This window comes from Miniopterus natalensis, chromosome 18, assembly GCF_054644295.1.
Source record: "Miniopterus natalensis isolate mMinNat1 chromosome 18, mMinNat1.hap1, whole genome shotgun sequence".
NCBI classification, from domain to species: Eukaryota; Metazoa; Chordata; class Mammalia; order Chiroptera; family Miniopteridae; genus Miniopterus; species Miniopterus natalensis.
This window is the reverse complement of record NC_142098.1, coordinates 13,729,901-13,746,947: the sequence shown is the minus strand read 5'-3', so window position 1 is coordinate 13,746,947 and position 17,047 is coordinate 13,729,901. Positions and strand designations below refer to the sequence as shown.

The window sequence follows — 17,047 nt, the reverse complement described above, 5'->3', positions numbered from 1 at the left end:
AAATCCTGAAGGGTCCTTGAAGCCTGAGCCTGCAGACCCTCCAGCCTCCCCTCAGAGGAGCTACAGCTTATCTGTGAAGTGAGGGAGCCAGCAACACACCCCTCCCAGGGCAGCTGGGCAGGTTAAAGGAGAGATGATCCACAAGTGGTGCCTACCACAGGGCAGGGCTCCGTAGGCACTAGAGCCAGTAGCCCTGCAGTAGGGATGATCCTCTTGTCCTCTGGCTCCAAGCAGAGAGGAACAGTGGAAGCTCCAGGATGGATTTTGGTTTCCTGGAAGGAGCCTGATTTGGGCTCCACTGTGGGATGGAGGCTGTGGTGTTTAGAGCAGTCTTTGGAGGCAGTGAGCTTCCTGTCACTGGAGGCATTCAAGCAGCAATTGACTCTTCAGAGGGTAGGCTGTTGGGGGCCAGTTAATAGTTGGAAGGAGGAGAGGAAGGCTGGGTGCTCTGTGGCCTGGTCTCTCTTGAACTCTCAATGTCAAAACTTATGAGCAGTAACAGGACAAAGGCGGGTGACTGAGGGCTGGGGGTCTCAGCATGTTCTGAGCGGAGTCTGCACCTCTCTCCTCTGCTCCCTCCTGGGGGTAATCAGCCCCTTCCACAATGGATGGGTGTGTGTTCCAGACTCTGTCCCCACACTGCTGCGTGTCCGTGCTTACACACACCTCGCGTCCTTTGACGCAGGGACTGCTGCCCCTGTTCTACAGATGAGGAAACAGGCTAAGTGACTTTCCAGGGCCATCCAGATCAAATAGCAGAGGGAGAATTGGAACCCATGTCTGCCCAAGCCCAGAGACCCCTGCAGGCTCCGTAAGGATAGGGCTGAGGGCCCAGAGACAGGGCCCCTCCCCTCCCACCTGCAGCCTCCTCACTGGGGGCTGTGCCCTCCTTGGGCCTGGGGCACAGGTCAGCTTGGGGAGACTTGGCATGAGGCTTGGAAACGCCCTCCAGGCAGAGAGATAATGTCGGAGGGGAGCGAGGGAGCGAGCACCAGAGAAGCCAGCAACCTTTGAGGCTCTTGTGGAGGAGCCCGGGGAGGAAGGAGCCTCGCCTGCTCTTCCCTGCAGCTTTATCTGCAGCAGAATTAAATCCTTGATTAACCCTTATCTCCCCAGCAGGCGCTATCTCTGCCTTGGCGCCAAGTGTCCAGACTCAACGTACAAGATGATTGATTTCTTAAAGATACGCACTCCTTTCTGATACTTCATTTATTGTCTAAATATTTTTGCTCACATTTCAGCAGGCCCCTTATCAAGCTCAGCTGATGGGTCCCAGTTCTCTCCCCCAAGCACCTCCTGCCCCAGATCGTCCTATCAGCCCCAGGCGGTATTCACTCTTTCTGGGGGGGGGTGTCAATGGGGTGTGGCGACCCTTTCCTGCTTGTGTTAGGGGAGCTTCTTGCAGGCTGGAGAGGGGACAGGGTGGCTGGACTCTGGGGCTGGGAGCTTCAGGAAGGACACAGAGGGCACAGAGCCTGGCGGGAGCTTGAGAGTTGGTTCTGGCACCAACCTGCTGTGTTAACTCACACAAGTCCCTCCCTGATCCAGTAGCAGTTTCCACGGTTGGAAACGAGGGCTTGGAGGCCCAGCCAGCTCTAAAATTTGCAGTCAGAGACAAAAGAAATGTTCAGGATGGATGGTGGATGGATGGATGGATGGATGGATGGATGGATGGATGGATGAATGAATGAATGGGCAAATGAATAAGCAAACAAACTTTCACCCCCAACTTGGCCCACACTGGCTTGGCCCATCTGTCCAGCGCTTACCCACTTTAGCCATAAGACCACCATGACATCAATGAGACCTGGGAGGGACCCCATGGCTGCCAAGCAGGGCAACAGGTTCACTGGGGAAAGACCCTGCCTGAGAGGTTGGCCCCAGGTGAGTCTTTGTCCAGGGATCAGTGTAGAGGGTGGGTCTCCTTGGTCCTTCACCTGGAGATGGAGATGGAGATGGGGGTGGGGCTGGGGCCCTTGACTCTGAGCAGCTCTCCATGTAGGGAGCCTTGAAGGCTGGCATCAAGGGTCACTGCCATTACAGAGCCAAACCTCACGCAGGGCAAGCCCTAGTCGGAGCCTCTGGGGGGCGGGGGTGGGGGGAATGAGGCAGGTTGCCCCTGAGCACTCCTGGAGATGCGCCTCTCTCCCTCTTTGATTCTCATTTACATTTGTTTGTCATTGGAAAGAATGCTCCCTGTGCCCCCCCCACCCCTCAGCCCATCACTGCACTGCTTTTCCCTGACTTCTGGGACACCCAGCCCAGATGTGGGTTGCTTTGACTCCCTTACCCAGATGGGATGCCCTGCAAGCCGCCCTGCATCCTGCTTTGTGCACCTGCTGAAATGTTTCCGAGCATTGCACGTCAGGGAGGCCTCTTCCCCTCGGTGCCAGGTGCTGCTGGCTGCAGCTGTGCAGCCTCCATGTTCCTACCTGGAAAGTAAGAGTTAGTGACACATGGCATGTGGACACACCCTGACAGCAAGCAGTTGCTACCCCATGGGCACAGCAAGGCAGCACTGGAGCTGGCCTGCCAGCCATTCCTGCCCAGGTCCCTGCCTCAGCACTGCCTCCTTACTTAACCAGCCCCGGGGGCCTGTCCATGTCCATGGTGCTCCCAGGAGCCTCTTCCAACCATCCCAGCCCATTGTCCTCTGTCCAGTAGACCCAGCAGCCCATGGGACATCACAGGAAATGCCCTGTGGCTGTGCTGCTCCCTTCTCCTTCCCACATTACTGAGGTGCAGCCTGGCCAAGACCTGGAGGTGCCAACTAGTCACTAGGACCATGGCAGTCATTCCCCAGCAGACCCTGTGCTGGAGCTTTACCCTGGCACTGTTGACTCACCTTGGCCATGAGGAAGCTGTTCCAACTAACCTAATTGTACAGATGGGGAAACTGAGGCTCAGAGAGGGCCCCAGAATATGAGTTTCCTGTGGCTGCTGTAATAAAGTGCCACAACCTGGTGTCTTAAGCAGAATTATATTCTCTCCCAGTTATGAGGCCAGGGGTCGGCAGTGCTGGTTTCTTCTGGGCTCTGTGAGTGAGAATGTATTCCAGGCCTCTCTTCATCTTCTGGTGGCTGCTGGTGATCCTCAGGGGTCCTTGGCTTGGAGATGTATCAGTCCCACCGCTGCCTCCTTGTCTCTCCTTATCATTGGATTTAGGACCCACGTGGATAATTCAGGATGATTTCATCTGGGTATCCTTAATTTAATCACATCTGCAAAGACCCTTTTTCCAAACAAGGTCACATTCAGGCTCTGCTGGATATATCTTTAGGGGCCACATTCAGCCCACTCCACAGAGCTAGCAATCAGCAGAGCTAGGGCCAGGCCAGGTTGGCCCCTGGCTCTGCATGGGTCACCCTCTGAGGGGATGCTCAGGTCTGAGCTTGGCTGGAACACCAGGGTAGGGAAGAGGGTAGTGTGGGGTGTCCTCCTGGGGACAAGCCCCAGACAGGAGACCTGCTGCTGGCCTTCCTGGGTCCCTGGCACCCTTCCTCTCCATGCCTCAGTTCCCCTGCCTGCAGTTGTGGGAGCTGGGAAAATGCCACAGGATGTGGGAGGCAAGAAGGGGCTCGAGCTACAGAGTCAACCCAGACTCTGGCCCGCTGGAGATCCAAGAGGAGGACTCAGCTGTTGTCAGGGACTCAGGACCCCTCTCACCACACCAGAAAGACCCATGCTGAGGGCTGGGAGAGGCCTCTCTTCCTCAGCCCTGGCCACCCCTCCCCTAGGCACCAGGTCCACCCTAATGTCTGACTCCCTCCCTGAGCCCTAGGGCCACCCTAAGGAAAATGCCATCTCTTCTCCTCTGCTGTCTCCTCCCCTCTACTGTCCTCTCCCCTTTTGTCTCCCCCCTCCCCCGCATCCTGATGTCCCCTTCCCACTGATGCCCACACAGCGCCCACCCCTCCTCACCCCTCCAGGCTTCACCCCACTGCCCTGGCTACAGCTGCCCATGCCCAGCTTCTACCCCCACCAGGCCTCAGTCCTTCTCAGCCTTGTCCTGTTTCTCCAGCACTTTCCCCTCCAGCCTCCATGGCTTGTTTCTTGCTGGCCTCTCCACTCCAGCATCCATGCCAGCCAGGACATCAGGGACTACATGTTCTGTTCATGGTGCCCCTGCACCTGGCATAAAGCACGCCCTCAGGGACTGTTTGCCAAATGAATGAATGAATGAGTGAATGAATGAATGATTGAAAAAGCTGCAGTGATTCAGTGGAGATCATGCACACCTGGGTTCTAATCCTATGTGCACAAAGCCACCTCCTGTGGCCCTGGGTGTGGGCCATTCACCTCTGTGGGCCTCAGTCTCCTCTCCTGTGAAATAGGTTCTTCACAGGGTCTAGGGAGACAAAAGGGGCCTGAGGACTGAAAGGCCATTGCCTCAGGCAAGGTGAGCTGGGGATAAGGGCAGCAGGGGCTTCCCAGGATGGGCTGAAGGACTGAAGGACAGAGGCGTGGGGGAGGCCCCGTCAGAGCCCACCCCGGCCTGCCCCAGCCCTGCCCTCTCAGGAACCTGCCTGTGGTAACCTGGGGGAGGCCCAGTGGCCCTGCTGACCTTCTGCAGGGCTGTCTGCTCCCTGTGCCAGGCCACCCTCCCCCAAAACAGGCCCCCACCTCTCCCTCCATGCGGCTTCATGAGAAGCACCGCGAGGTTTGGGAACAGCCTCAGATAAAGTTGTCACAGCGGATGCGGCGGAGATAGGGTTTCTGATGGTTATCGGCGGGCACAGAATCCAGACACTGACCTCTTTGTTGGGGAAACAAGGAGTGTTCTCAGATGCACCCAGAGAATTTAAAGTGGCCGCCCGTTATCCCGGGGCTGGGTGGGGCCGGCCTAGAGCCAGGAGGGAGGGACAGGGGCGACCCTGAGGGGCTGTAGGCAGGGCAGACAGGGCTCCTCTCTGACTCCTGATAGGGCCCAGAGCAAGCTGGACCCAGACTGGGCACCCAGCCTGGGGGCACCCATGGAGGGAAAGCAGCTGGCAGCACACACGGCCCTGCTGGTTTTGGCAGAAGAGCCAGGAGGGGTTGTGAGTAGCCCCTCCCAAGCTTGCACCCTGCTGCCCATGGGCAGGGCAGGCCAGGCCAGGAAGGGGGCCTGCCTCAGCCCAGTGCCTTCACCACCAAAGGGCTTCTGTTCTCCGGCTCCTCGGAACTGGGGAGAAAAAAGTAGAGAAAAAAGAAAGAAAATAACTAAGGGCCAGCCCCATGTTGTGTGAGCCCCTCCACAGGGGAAGCAGAGACTGAAATTTGCCCCTCACCCGATGTCCCCAGCCCCCGGGGCTCAGCGTGCTGGGGGCAGGGAGGTGGCCTTCAGGATGGAGCCAGCAGGCATGGGGGTCCAGCTGCCTGGTACAGGGCAAAGGGCTGGCTCAGGGCTGGCTGGGCAAGGCCATGCTATACTCCCCAAGAGCCAGGGGGGAGGAGTGGCCCCTGCAAGCATGTGCTGCCACTCAGATGGTTGTGCCCCACCCTTTTCCAGCCTTCCCCATTTAAGTGGGGGGCCAGCCCACCCTGGTGTTAAGGGCTGAGAGAACATGGGGGTGAAAGTCGGTCATAAAGTTCGGGATCTCCTGACCCATTTCCTCCTGGGAATCAGGTGTGGGGTGTAGGACAGAGCCCCCTTTAGGCCCCTGCATCCCCTCCCTCTTCTGCGCTCACAGATAGGGGCTGTCACCTAGCCCGCCAGGGCAGCCACCAAGCACAGGTACTCAATACTCATTGGGACAGAGACGGGCCGCTCCGGGCAGGAGGCACAGAGCTGGCCGGGGCCATGGCGCCGCTGCCTTCCGTCAGCTTGGAACGCACATGGGAAATTAGGGGTTCTGCAGCATCAGCAGAGCTGAGCGCGGGGTTTATCATGCTGCGAACACGCGCTCCTGAGAGTGATAAGCATTAAACCAACCGGGAGGCTGTCAGTCTCAGTTTGAGGGTTTAGAAATATTGGGACGAATAATTAGATTTCATATCGTTACCGTAGCACCCATCGGAGGATCAGGCAGATTAATTTTTTTCACCCTCCTCTACTCATTAATATTCATTAGAGACTCAAGGAGGCCCAGCCTCTGCCTTGCTAGCTGCTAGCCCTGCTGGTTCACCTACCGCTGTGCCAGCAACCCCCCACCATCACCTATTCCACTTTGCCTCAGGCCTGATCCCCCACTGTGGCCTCAGCAGACCTCCCAGCCAGCAGGGACCCCCAGCTGGCACCCAGCTCCCACCCCCTGCTCTGCAGTGTCAGAATCACCAGGTGTCTGTTAAAAGCAGGCCACCTTGTTGGAAATGCCCAAGTTGACATTTAGTGATTGCTGGCCTGGTGCCCCAGTGAACACCAGCCTCCTGGGCCCAAAGGCACAGCCCCTGCCTGGTGTATCCTGCTGGCCAAAGGAAATGCAAAAGCAAGGGGCTTGTTTGTCAATGTGCTGGTCATATATCAGACAGGTGCTGTTCCAAAGGAGGGCTTCACACAGATTACTTCCTCCCAGTGTCCTGGGGGAAACTGAGTCACAGAGCCAAGAATGGGTCCAGAGTGAGCACGCAGACTCAGGCCACAGTTCCAATCCGGAGGGGCATCATCCATTTGCAGAGAGGCGCCGAGGCCCAGGGAGGGCTTCGTGTTACTAGATGGGTAGGGCTCTCCCTGACCCACTGGCCAGCTCTTCTCTGCTCACCTGTTCCATGACTGAGCCATGTGGCTGCTCCAATGACCATGGTGCCCCAACTTGGCTGGGAGTTCAGGCACATTGGCCTGATCTCCCTGGGCCCCTGAGTCTGCCACAGGATGGGGACAAGATGCAGAGGTGGTCAAAGGGGCTATTGAGGGGCAATGCCCTGCCCAAGGTCACAGTGGGAGAGGTCAAGGCTGGACTGGACCCTGACAGCCAGCTCTGGAGCCCCTGGAGTCCCCACAGCCAAAGCACAAGAGAGTGCCATGGGCTTGGACCTGGCAGGGAGGTTCCTGGAACCCATCAGAGGACACCCCACACACCATCCCTTGCCCTGGCTGTCCCACCATGGCAGCATCCCCACCAACTGCCATGTGCACCCATAGGGTGCACAAAACCACCACCATCTAGGCGGTAGCATTTCCAGGTGACAGCAAGTGACACTGGTTCTTCAGTTAAAGTTTCTAAAGCATTTATTTGCATAAAACAAAATACCCAAATGTTGACGTGTGCCATACCTTTCCATGCGGGACTCAGTTGCTAAGCTTGGGGACCTCCAGGCAGAGGGGCCCAGAACCAGGGTCCAGTGCTGGGGCAGAGGCCTGAGGGGCAGCAGTGGTCACCCAAACCTCTTTAGGCAAAAAGGGCCATGGTTCTGCTGCCCACCAGCCAGCCCTGGATCTGCACCACAACACCATGTATAATCAAGAGCTGGGCCAGAGGGGGGCTGCAGGCGGCCCATCCCAGCCAGCCATCTCCAGGCACCAGGCTGCTTTGGGACAGGGGGCGTGTGTTTCCTCTGCTCTGCAGGGCTCCGGAAATCAGGCCACCCCCTCTGAGGCCCAGCGGGCAGCAGCCCTGAGGGCCTAACCCAGAACACTCTTTCCTTCCGGATGCTGCAAAGGCCAGCTTGCAGGCCAAGCTGGGAGAGAGGACATTGCTGGGCAGGGGCAGGGGCAAGCATGAGCTGTTCTCCCCCTCCTGTCCCTCCCTCCCCATGCCTCAGTTTCCTCACCTGTGACATGGGAGGAGGACACTCCCTGCTCTCCAGGCTGGCCCAAGGCCGGGTGGGCAAGGGGCTGGCCTCTGGGAGCCACAAGGATGGGGCCAGGTACTGAGCCAGCTTCAGCATGGGACATTGTGCTGCCTGGGAACCTCAGTGAGCGGCTGGGCCCAGGTGTTGAGTGTCTGCCATGTTCTGGCCCCAGGATGGTCTGAACAAAAGTGGGCCTGCCCTGCAATGGGGAGGGAGCCCCAACTGTCTGGGAGGACATGGACACCCCTCCTCATGACCTCCCGTCTCCTCAGGACCAATCTGCCTGTGCCTGGTGCAGCCCCATGTGCCCTGTGGATTTCACCATAGCACCCAGCTGCCTGTTAAGATGGGGGGTAGGAGGGCAGTAAGGAGAGAACACAAGTCTGAGTGCGAATTCCTTCTCTGTCACTGGCTGGCTGTGTGACCTTGGGTATGTCGCTTGATCTCTCTGGGCCTCAGTTTCAAGAGAACTCAGCTCCTGACCCCTAAAAGGTGTCACCAGCACATGATTTGATGTCCAGCCACCCCACCAGGTGGTCTCTTGGGCTTTCTCCCACATACCTTGTGGGGAACCCCCAGCTGGGCTCTTCCCATGCTATGTCCTTGCTGACCCCTCCTTTCTGCCCCCCCAGAGCCTGGCCCTGACCCTGCTGCTGGAGGATGAGGCCTGCTGGCTGAGGACACTGCCCCAGGCCCTGACGGAGGCTGAGGCCAATGTGGAGATCCACAGGAAGGGTTGGTATCTGGCGCTTCCCTCTCTGCCTTCCGGAAGGTGGATGTCCTTTGGCTCTCCCAGGGCCTGCTCTTAAAGGGAAACCAGCCTGCTCTGGGCCAGGCCAAGGGACTGTCCACACCCCAATTAATGTCCATCTGGGGCCAGACAGATGTCTGCCCTGGAATGGGGGAGCAGGGTCTCAGGAAGCCGGGACTGCTCTCAGGGCCTCTGGGATACCGCCAGGGCAGTGGAGGAACCCAGGCCAGGGAGGCCAGGGGCCCAGCAATGGGTGCCGACTGGACCAGGGCCTGTGCATTTTGGCCCTCTCTTGCCTCCCTACACCTTCTGGAAGGGGGGGTCCTGGGGGGAGGGCCTGAAGAGGGAGGAGGGAGAACAAGATGGGGGTCTTCACCCCCCTCACCTTCTCAATTCAGAGTTCAGGCCACTCAGATGCAGGGGCTACCATCTCTATCGCCACAGCCCTGCCTGCCCGGGAGTTCTGATTCCTGAGGAAAATGAAGCATGGCCTCTCCAGTGTGTGAGGATCAGGGGATCAGGGTGTCAGGGTGGTGTGGACCCCTGCCCCCCATTACAAATAAGGAGACTCAGGTCCCAGGGCAGGATGTGGACACATACACGTAGCAACTTCTACAGACAAGCAAGGGCTGTCTGCCACATGGCCACCAAGAAGGGCTGTGCACCTACTGACCACAGAAAACAAACCTCATTCCCCTGCGGGAGCCACCACTTTGCTAAAATGCTCTGGGGTGTCACCATCGCCTCCACTTCCTAAGCACACAGCACATTTGGCTGAACACCCCAGTGCAGGCAAAGCTCTGTCCTGAAAATGGCTTTGGTTTCCAGACAGGGCCAAAGGCCATTGTGGATAGGCAACGGCCCTGTGACCAGCTCCTCAGCCCAGCCCCTACCCATCTGGGGAATGCTAGGGCCAAGAAGGGGTACAGAATGGGTGCTGGGCTCAGCATCAGGGCACCTGGGCTTTCCAACCCACCCTGCTGTCAACCCCATGCACCTGGGCCCAGTGTTTCACCCTCTATACCTCAGTTTCCCCATCCACAGGTGGGGGAGAAAACCCTGGCTCCTTCCCACCAAGGGGTACCCTAAGGACTCAGAAAGCAGCTAGAGGACTGGATATTGGCAGCAAGTAGTCAGCCATGAGATTATATACCCAGCCAGGATGTGGGTCAGTTAAAGCTACCTGCCCAGCCCTTCTTCCTAGCCCGATCAGCAGGACTCCGGCCACCTGTGTCTGCCCAGGCAGGACAAAGGTCCTTGCAGCTAGTGAGGTGGCCTTGTGCTGCACACTGGAGGTGGACAGTTGGGCAGCTCTCCAGGGTCCTGTTGGCCAAGGCTGCCCCCTGCAGGCCACCTTGGGAATAGTGCACCAGCAGAGTTTAATGGAGCAGGCAGGCTGGTCCAGGGCCTGGCCCAGTTGCTACTAGGCCCTCCCCAGGCACTCTGCCACCTGTCCCACATGCCACCCCTCTCCTGGAAAACAGGGCAGCTCTGCTGGTCACCCTCAAGTTCTACTTGATGGGCTCAGCTCAGGGCAAGGAAGCCCAAGGCTTGGGCAGGCCTGGGGGACCACCCAGTTGCCCCAGGGAGGCAGGACAAATTGTTGTAGAAACTGACCAGCCACAGCGGTTCCACCAGGCATGGCCACTCCCTGACCATGGCCATGGCTCTATCCCCTACCCCAAGCTTCAAAACTCTGGTCTCTAAGATGAGGCGCTCAGGAGGGTATGAGGGGAGTCTTTGCAGAGCTGCTATGATGGGCCCAGGGCTGCTGGCCCTCCCATCACAGGTGCCCTTACCCCTGCAGATGGAGCACTTTGGTGCAGGCTCACCAAGCCAGTGCCAGCAGGTGGACTGCTGAGCGTATTTCTCGTAGCGGAGCCCCACAGCACCCCCAGCCACCCTGTGAAGAAGGAACCAACAGAGCCCGAGTGCCTGGCTCCCTCACACACTGACATCCAGCTTCTGCCCCAGCAAGCCGGTATGGCATCCATCCTGGCCACAGCAGTCATCAACAGTGAGTAGCACCCTCGTGCCACCCCGGGTGCATGGGAGGGCCAGCACAGGCCCCAGGTGTAGAGCTGCAGGTGGTACTCAGGAGCTCAAGATCTGCAAAGATCTGTGACCACTGGGATCTGAACAGAGGAGGAAGTGTGCTGCAATAGACGTGCTTGGGGAGCTTGAAAGGTGGGGGTGAGAGGACGGGGCTCCAGGCTGCAGCCAGCACATAGGAACGACATGGGTGGCCCACAGGTGGGGCAGCCCTGAGCAGGCTGCAGGGAGGCAGGGCAGCAGCATGCGCCTAGCTCTAGCACGTAGGCAGCAGGGTCCTCAGGGTCTTACACTGGCAAAGGCCCAGCGAGCAAGAGCAAACCTGAGCCCATGCCTCCCTCTTTGAAGCAGAGCTGGTTTCTCTGTTTCTCCACCTCTGCTGACATGTGGATCGCCCCTGGTCCTACCCACTAAACACTGGTACTGTGCCCACTTCTCAGCACATACTAAGCCTCGGAGTTGTGAGAATTAAATAGGCTTCACTCATACCACAAATACTTGTTTAACTTCCACACTGAACCAAGCAGTGGAGGCACCAGGGTCACCGAGGTGGGGTGTTGGCCCACCCTGAAAGGATCAGTACACCAGAGAGGTGACCTTACTTGGAGGTGATGGCAGCAGCCGTAGGCAAGGGTACATCCCATGAAGGAAAGCAGTGACAGGATCAGACAGTGGCAGTTCTACTTTAATTGAGGTATTCAGCAAAGCTGCTCAGACAACAGAACAGTCAGGTTCAGACCTACACGCCAGGAAAGAGCAACTGAGTGGTGGCCCACTGAGGCCCAGGGGGTGGTCACTGTGGTTGGAGCCTGGCAGTGTGGCAAACGCAAAGGGAGCAAATCTCTGAGGGTGGTTCTGGGCAAGAATGGGTTTCTTCTTAGAGCAATGAGGTCTCACTAAAGGCTTCGAACAGCAAAGGGTGTGATCCAACTTGGTTTTAAAATCACCCTGGCTGCTGGGTAGCAGCTGTGGGGTTGCAAAATTATAAGAAAAGTGACCTTTTTGAGGAATTCAAAGGCAATAATGGCTTAATGCAAGTGGATGGAGCTGAGGCATAGCCAGATGGGACACTGGAGCCCACAGGGACCAGCCAGTTAAGGTTGGGCCAGGTGGAGAGGCGGCAGCAAGTAAGAGGCCAAGAACTTTGGCATGGCTGTCTAGATGGGTGTCGGTCAGCACCGTTGCTGGTGGGGGAGTCCGTGAGGAGAGCCCTTCTGAGCACCCTCACCCCCAGATGGCCTGGGGAACATGTGCTGGGGCTCAGAGTACAATCAGAACTTCACAAGCTCCCTGGGGAGCTCTGGGGCAGGATGAGACCCCCAGGAAGAGACAGGACCTTCGGACACGGGCGGGGGGGGGGGGGCGTGTCTGCTGAGGTCAGTGTTGTCTACTGTGTCCCAGTTTAATTCTTTTTGTTATTTTTTTTAATTATCAATTTTAGAGAGAGAGAGGAAGGGGGATAGAAAGAAAGACATCGATTTGTTGTTCCACTTATTTATGGAACATTGTTTCCCATTGAATTCCGTTCATTGGTTGATTCTTGTATGTTCCCTGACTGGGATTGAACCTGTGACCTCGGGACAATGCTCTAACCAACTGAGCCAGCCAGGGCTCCAGTTTAATTCTTAAGACTCCACCACTCTGGGAAATTTTCTCACCCGTGAAGTAGGAGTAATGGCAATACCAGCCTTGAGGTGTCTGTGCAGGTAACTTGGGCTGTGCCCACCCAGGACTTCACCTTTGGTCAGCCCACCTGTGGTCAGCCGTGGGTCATTGTGGTTGGGGCTTAAATGGGCCTCCAAGGCTCTGGCCCTTCTCTTGACACTGCGGCCAACAGCAGTCCCGAACATTGACCTTGCAAGTACATTTTTTAAAAATCACTGGTGGCCTCAGGTCTCCATCCCAGCTCAAGGCCTCAGCTGATAGAGAACAGAGCTGCCTTGAGCTCCCAAATAAAAGGGAACTTGAAAAGCAGAGAAAACACAGTAGGAAGGGAACAGAGATAGAAAAACTACAGGTACGTGGCCTCCTTACCCAGATAAATAGGTACTTAAATTCCTTAAGATAAGTAGGAAAAGTGGGAAACCTGGCAGTCTCCTGGGTGGAGGAGCACCTGTACGATAACTATGGACCCAGGACAAACATCGGAGAAGCCAGGCTGAGAAACACATCCTAACCTGCAGAGGTAGAAACCAGATGGTAAGGAACCTCAGGGCCCCTCGTCCCACCTCTAAGTCAAGGTGCAGAACAAGCTCTCCTCTGGCCATCTTCAGCCAAGGGGCAACTGGCCACAGAGCAGAGGCAGACAATCAGAACATTCCTTTAAATTCTGCTACAAAGACACACTGAGAACTAGAGAACTGGTGAAGCATCCATCAGAGAAATCTTCACCTGCTGGAAAAATCAGCCCTGTGATCCAAACCCCTATAAACTGAAAAATTAGAGGCAGCTTATTTGAGGTAAATTTGGTGGATTTAACAATGTGACTGCCTGGCCGGGTGTGGCTCAGCGGTTGAGTGTTGACCTAGGAATCAGGCGATCGGGGTTCGATTTCTGGTCAGGGCACATGCCCGGGTTGTGGGCTTGATCAATGACTCTCTCATCATTGATGTTTCTATCTCTCTCTCTTCCTCTCCTTTCCTCTCTCTGAAATCAATAAAGATATATTTTTAAAAAACAAAAACAAACCAAAAAAAAACAATGTGACCATTCAGTTGGTAACTGACGTGGAACCATCCAATGTATGGGGGGTGATGGAGGGACAGAAAGGGTTCCTCTTCCTTGCAGCTCCTGGCCTCACCTCCTGCCCAGCCCCACCCCAGAAGCCACCCAGGGCCATGTTCAACTCTCATCCTTGTACCCGAGCGCTTGGGGATTTGTGCACCTGGTCCCTGTGCACCTGGCCACTCACACACCTGTTCACATCACACACAGCACCGGGGTCCACAGCCTCCCTCACTGCCCCCTTGCTTCCTCACCTGCACATGGTCACCCCCACCAAATAACTGACACAGTCATGTCCTGGACCCCAGTCTCACTCCTGCAGGTGTTGACTAGTGTATCCATGCTCCTCCAGCGAACACCCCATGAGTCCACAGCATCTCCTTAAGGGGCTCACTGTTGGAAGGCAGGGTAGAGGGCATCCTGGGAATTCATAGAGAGGGCACTCTGGGTTATAAAAGGACAGGTAAGAAAAGGCAGCAGTGATGGGAGGGGGAAGGCCAGGTCACAAACCTACTGTTTGAGGCCGGAAGACACCAGAGGCAGCCAGGGCAGAGCCCTCTCTTTGCAGAGTCCACTGCCTCACCCTGGGTTGCAGGCGGCCCCTCTCTGCTTCAGGAATGTCCCCTCAGGCTTCACCCACCTCTTGGCCCCACAGAAGATGTCTTCCCCTGCAAGGACTGCGGCATCTGGTACCGCAGTGAGCGGAACCTGCAAGCTCACCTCCTGTACTACTGCGCCAGCCGCCAGAGTGCCAGCTCCCCTGCCACAGCCGCCGCTGACGAGAAGCCCAAGGAGCCATACCCCAACGAGCGTGTCTGCCCCTTTCCCCAGTGCCGCAAAAGCTGCCCCAGTGCCAGCTCCCTGGAGATCCACATGCGCAGCCACAGCGGTGAGGCTCCACGCCCCCCCAGGACCCCCGCCTGCTTGATGATAGCGTGCCCACTGCACCCAGGCAACAGATGTGCCTGTGTGGTCCTCCCACCATACCACACAGCCTCCCACAGCTCCCAGGGCACAAAGCCCATCTGTGGCTGTCTGGATGGTCAGCTCAGGGCTGGGCCCGGGCCGGGGTCCTGGGAGGCTTGAAGAGCCCTCCACACACAGCCCATGTCACGGCCCCTCACTGGGCCCTGTGTTCCAGGCGAGCGCCCCTTCGTGTGTCTCATCTGCCTGTCGGCCTTCACCACCAAGGCCAACTGCGAGCGGCACCTCAAGGTGCACACAGACACACAGAGCGGTAAGCAGGCTGGGAAGGGGGCAGGGGCAGAAGGGAGGGTGTCTGTGGAGCCCACTGGCTCCAGGGCCCTGACACCACAGACCATCTGCAGGTGTCTGCCACAGCTGTGGCTTCATCTCCACCACAAGGGACATCCTCTACAGCCATCTGGTGACCAACCACATGGTCTGCCAGCCGGGCTCTAAGGCTGAGATCTACTCGCCAGGGGTCGGGCACCCCTCAGCCAAGCTCCCCCCAGGTGAGCCCCAGGGGCCCCCTCTGAGGGCTGGGGAAGGGGCTGGTCCATGAGACAGCAAGGGGGTCAATTCGGCCTTGGCCCTCCACCACCTCTGCCCAGCCCAGCTCTCCCTTCCTGCCCTGCCCCCTTCTCAGGTCTGGCCCAGGAAGGTCCTGCTCCAGCCCTGAAGTGTGGCCCTTGGGGTCTCCCTGCAGACAGTCTGGCCAGCTTCCAGCAGCACACTGCCCTGCACGGCCCCCTGGCTTCCTCTGACCTGGGCCTGGGGTCCGCCCCATCACCAGGACTGGACAGGAAAGCCCTGGCCGAGGCCACCAATGGAGAGGCCGGCACAGCCTCCCAGAATGGGGCCAGCAGCGAGCCCCCAGTGGCTCCCAGGAGCATCAAGGTGGAGGCGCCGGAGGATCAGGAGGTGGAGCTAGGGCTCCCAGCCCCTACCTCCCGGACGCCCTCACCACCCAGCTCCGCGCCCGCGCGGGTCAAGGCTGAGCCGCCCAGCCCCACGCCCGGCTCCAGCCCTGGCCCCGGCGCGCTCTTCCTGCCACAGTTCCCCGCCGCGCCCCCAGCCTCCGAGATCCTGGCCAAGATGTCCGAGCTGGTGCACAGCCGGCTGCAGGTGGGGGTGGGCGCGGGGGCGCCGGCCGGCCTGCTCGCAGGGGCCCCCAAGGGCGCTACCTGCTTTGAGTGCGACATCACCTTCAACAACGTCAGCAACTTCTACGTGCACAAGCGCCTCTACTGCTCCGGCCGCCGCGCCCCCGACGACGCGCCCCCGGCCCGCAGGCCCAAGGTGCCCCCCGCCCCTGCGCGCGCGCCCCCTGCCCCGCCGCCCGCTGAACACGAAGCGCCAAGCTCGTCGCCGGGCCCCGGGGCGCGTGAGGACCAGGCGGGGGGCGCGACCACACCCGAGGCGGAGCCGGGCGGCCGGGGCAGTGAGGGCAGCCTGAGCCCGGGCAGCGGGGCGGATGACGAGGACGACCCCCGACGGACGCTGTGCGAGGCCTGCAACATTCGCTTCAGCCGCCACGAGACCTACATGGTGCACAAGCGCTACTACTGCGCCTCGCGCCACGACCCCCCACCGCGCCGGCCAGCGCCCGCGGCGCCCCCCGGGACCCCTGGGATCCCGCCACCGGCACTGCCACCCGTGCGAACCCGCAGGCGCCGCAAGCTCTACGAGCTGCAGGCGGCCGGCCCCGCCCCGGCAGCCCCAGGCCCCGCCCCGGCGGCGCAGGCCCCCGCTCCAGCTCCAGCCCCAGCTCCAGAGCCCCCCGCCTCGCCATCACCCCAGCTTGGAAGCGGAAACGGGCCGGACCCGTCCGATGGCCCCATCGACTTGAGCAAAAAGCCTCGGCGCCAGGCCCCCGCCACTCCGTTGCCCAGCCCCACGCCCGTGCTCCCCGCGCTGGCCGACTACCACGAGTGCACAGCCTGCCGCGTGAGCTTCCACAGCCTCGAGGCCTACCTGGCGCACAAGAAGTTCTCGTGCCCCGCCGCGCCGCGCCGCCCGCGCGCCCCCGAGGATCCCGCCGTCGTGTGCCCCTACTGCCCCCTGAACGGCCTGGTTCGTGGGGACCTCGTTGAGCACTTGCGCCTGGCCCACGGAAGGCTGCTGGGCAAGCCCCTGACTGGCCCGGGCCAGGGCGCAGAGGCTCGGACTCCCTCACCCGCTGCCCCCCGCGATGGCCTTAACGGCCAGGAACCACCCACTGTCCCTCCTGACAGCAGTCCCAGGCCCGGCCCACCCTCAGCCCCGCCAACACCTCCTTCCCACTCGGACAAGGGCGTCCAGACCCCCAGCAAGGGTACACCGACCTCCCTGCCCAACGGCAACCACAGGTTCTGCCGCCTGTGCAACATCAAGTTCAGCAGCCTATCCACCTTCATAGCCCACAAGAAGTATTACTGTTCCTCGCACGCCTCCGAGCACGTGAAGTGACCGGTGTCCACACTACAAACTGGAAACCGCTTCACACGCCCCGCTGCTCCCCAGGAGCCAGGGCCAGCCAGCCTGCCGCCCATAGAGACGGAATCACCCCCAGGTGCCAGGCTGTTGGTGACTCTGGCTCCTGGGAAATGCACCAAGCACAGGCCTCAGCAGAGGGGGCTGCGGGTTGCAGCACCCGCCTGGACCCTTGGCACTTAATAAAGAAGTTCAATTTGATGAGTAGAGTGGTGGAGCAGCCTAGTTCTCTGAGCTGAGGGCCCTGTGGGGTGGGGCTGCACACTGGCCAGCATGTTGGGCACTCTGTGCACCAAGCACCTAGAGGCCCACCACCACCACCTCCAGCACACACACAGGCCACTGCAGTCTGGAGTGACCAGGCCCCCTGCCATG

The 17,047-nt window shown here is 59.1% G+C and overlaps 1 protein-coding gene and 1 pseudogene across 1 annotated transcript in view; one reads left to right on the top strand and one right to left on the bottom strand.

Moving 5' to 3' along the window:
• The window catches only part of ZFPM1 (zinc finger protein, FOG family member 1), a 73,747-nt gene extending 57,027 nt beyond the window's left edge, over positions 1 to 16,720 (top strand). Inside the window, exons 5-10 of the mRNA XM_087827573.1 lie at positions 8,343 to 8,445; positions 10,269 to 10,478; positions 13,893 to 14,126; positions 14,379 to 14,474; positions 14,566 to 14,712; positions 14,847 to 16,720. Of these exons, the coding sequence (XP_087683699.1) occupies positions 8,343 to 8,445; positions 10,269 to 10,478; positions 13,893 to 14,126; positions 14,379 to 14,474; positions 14,566 to 14,712; positions 14,847 to 16,648 (2,592 nt within the window). The 3' untranslated portion in view covers positions 16,649 to 16,720. The remainder of the gene's footprint in view (positions 1 to 8,342; positions 8,446 to 10,268; positions 10,479 to 13,892; positions 14,127 to 14,378; positions 14,475 to 14,565; positions 14,713 to 14,846) is intronic.
• On the bottom strand, positions 52 to 5,871 carry LOC148091008 (uncharacterized; annotated as a pseudogene).
• Positions 16,721 to 17,047: the final 327 nt, after the last annotated feature.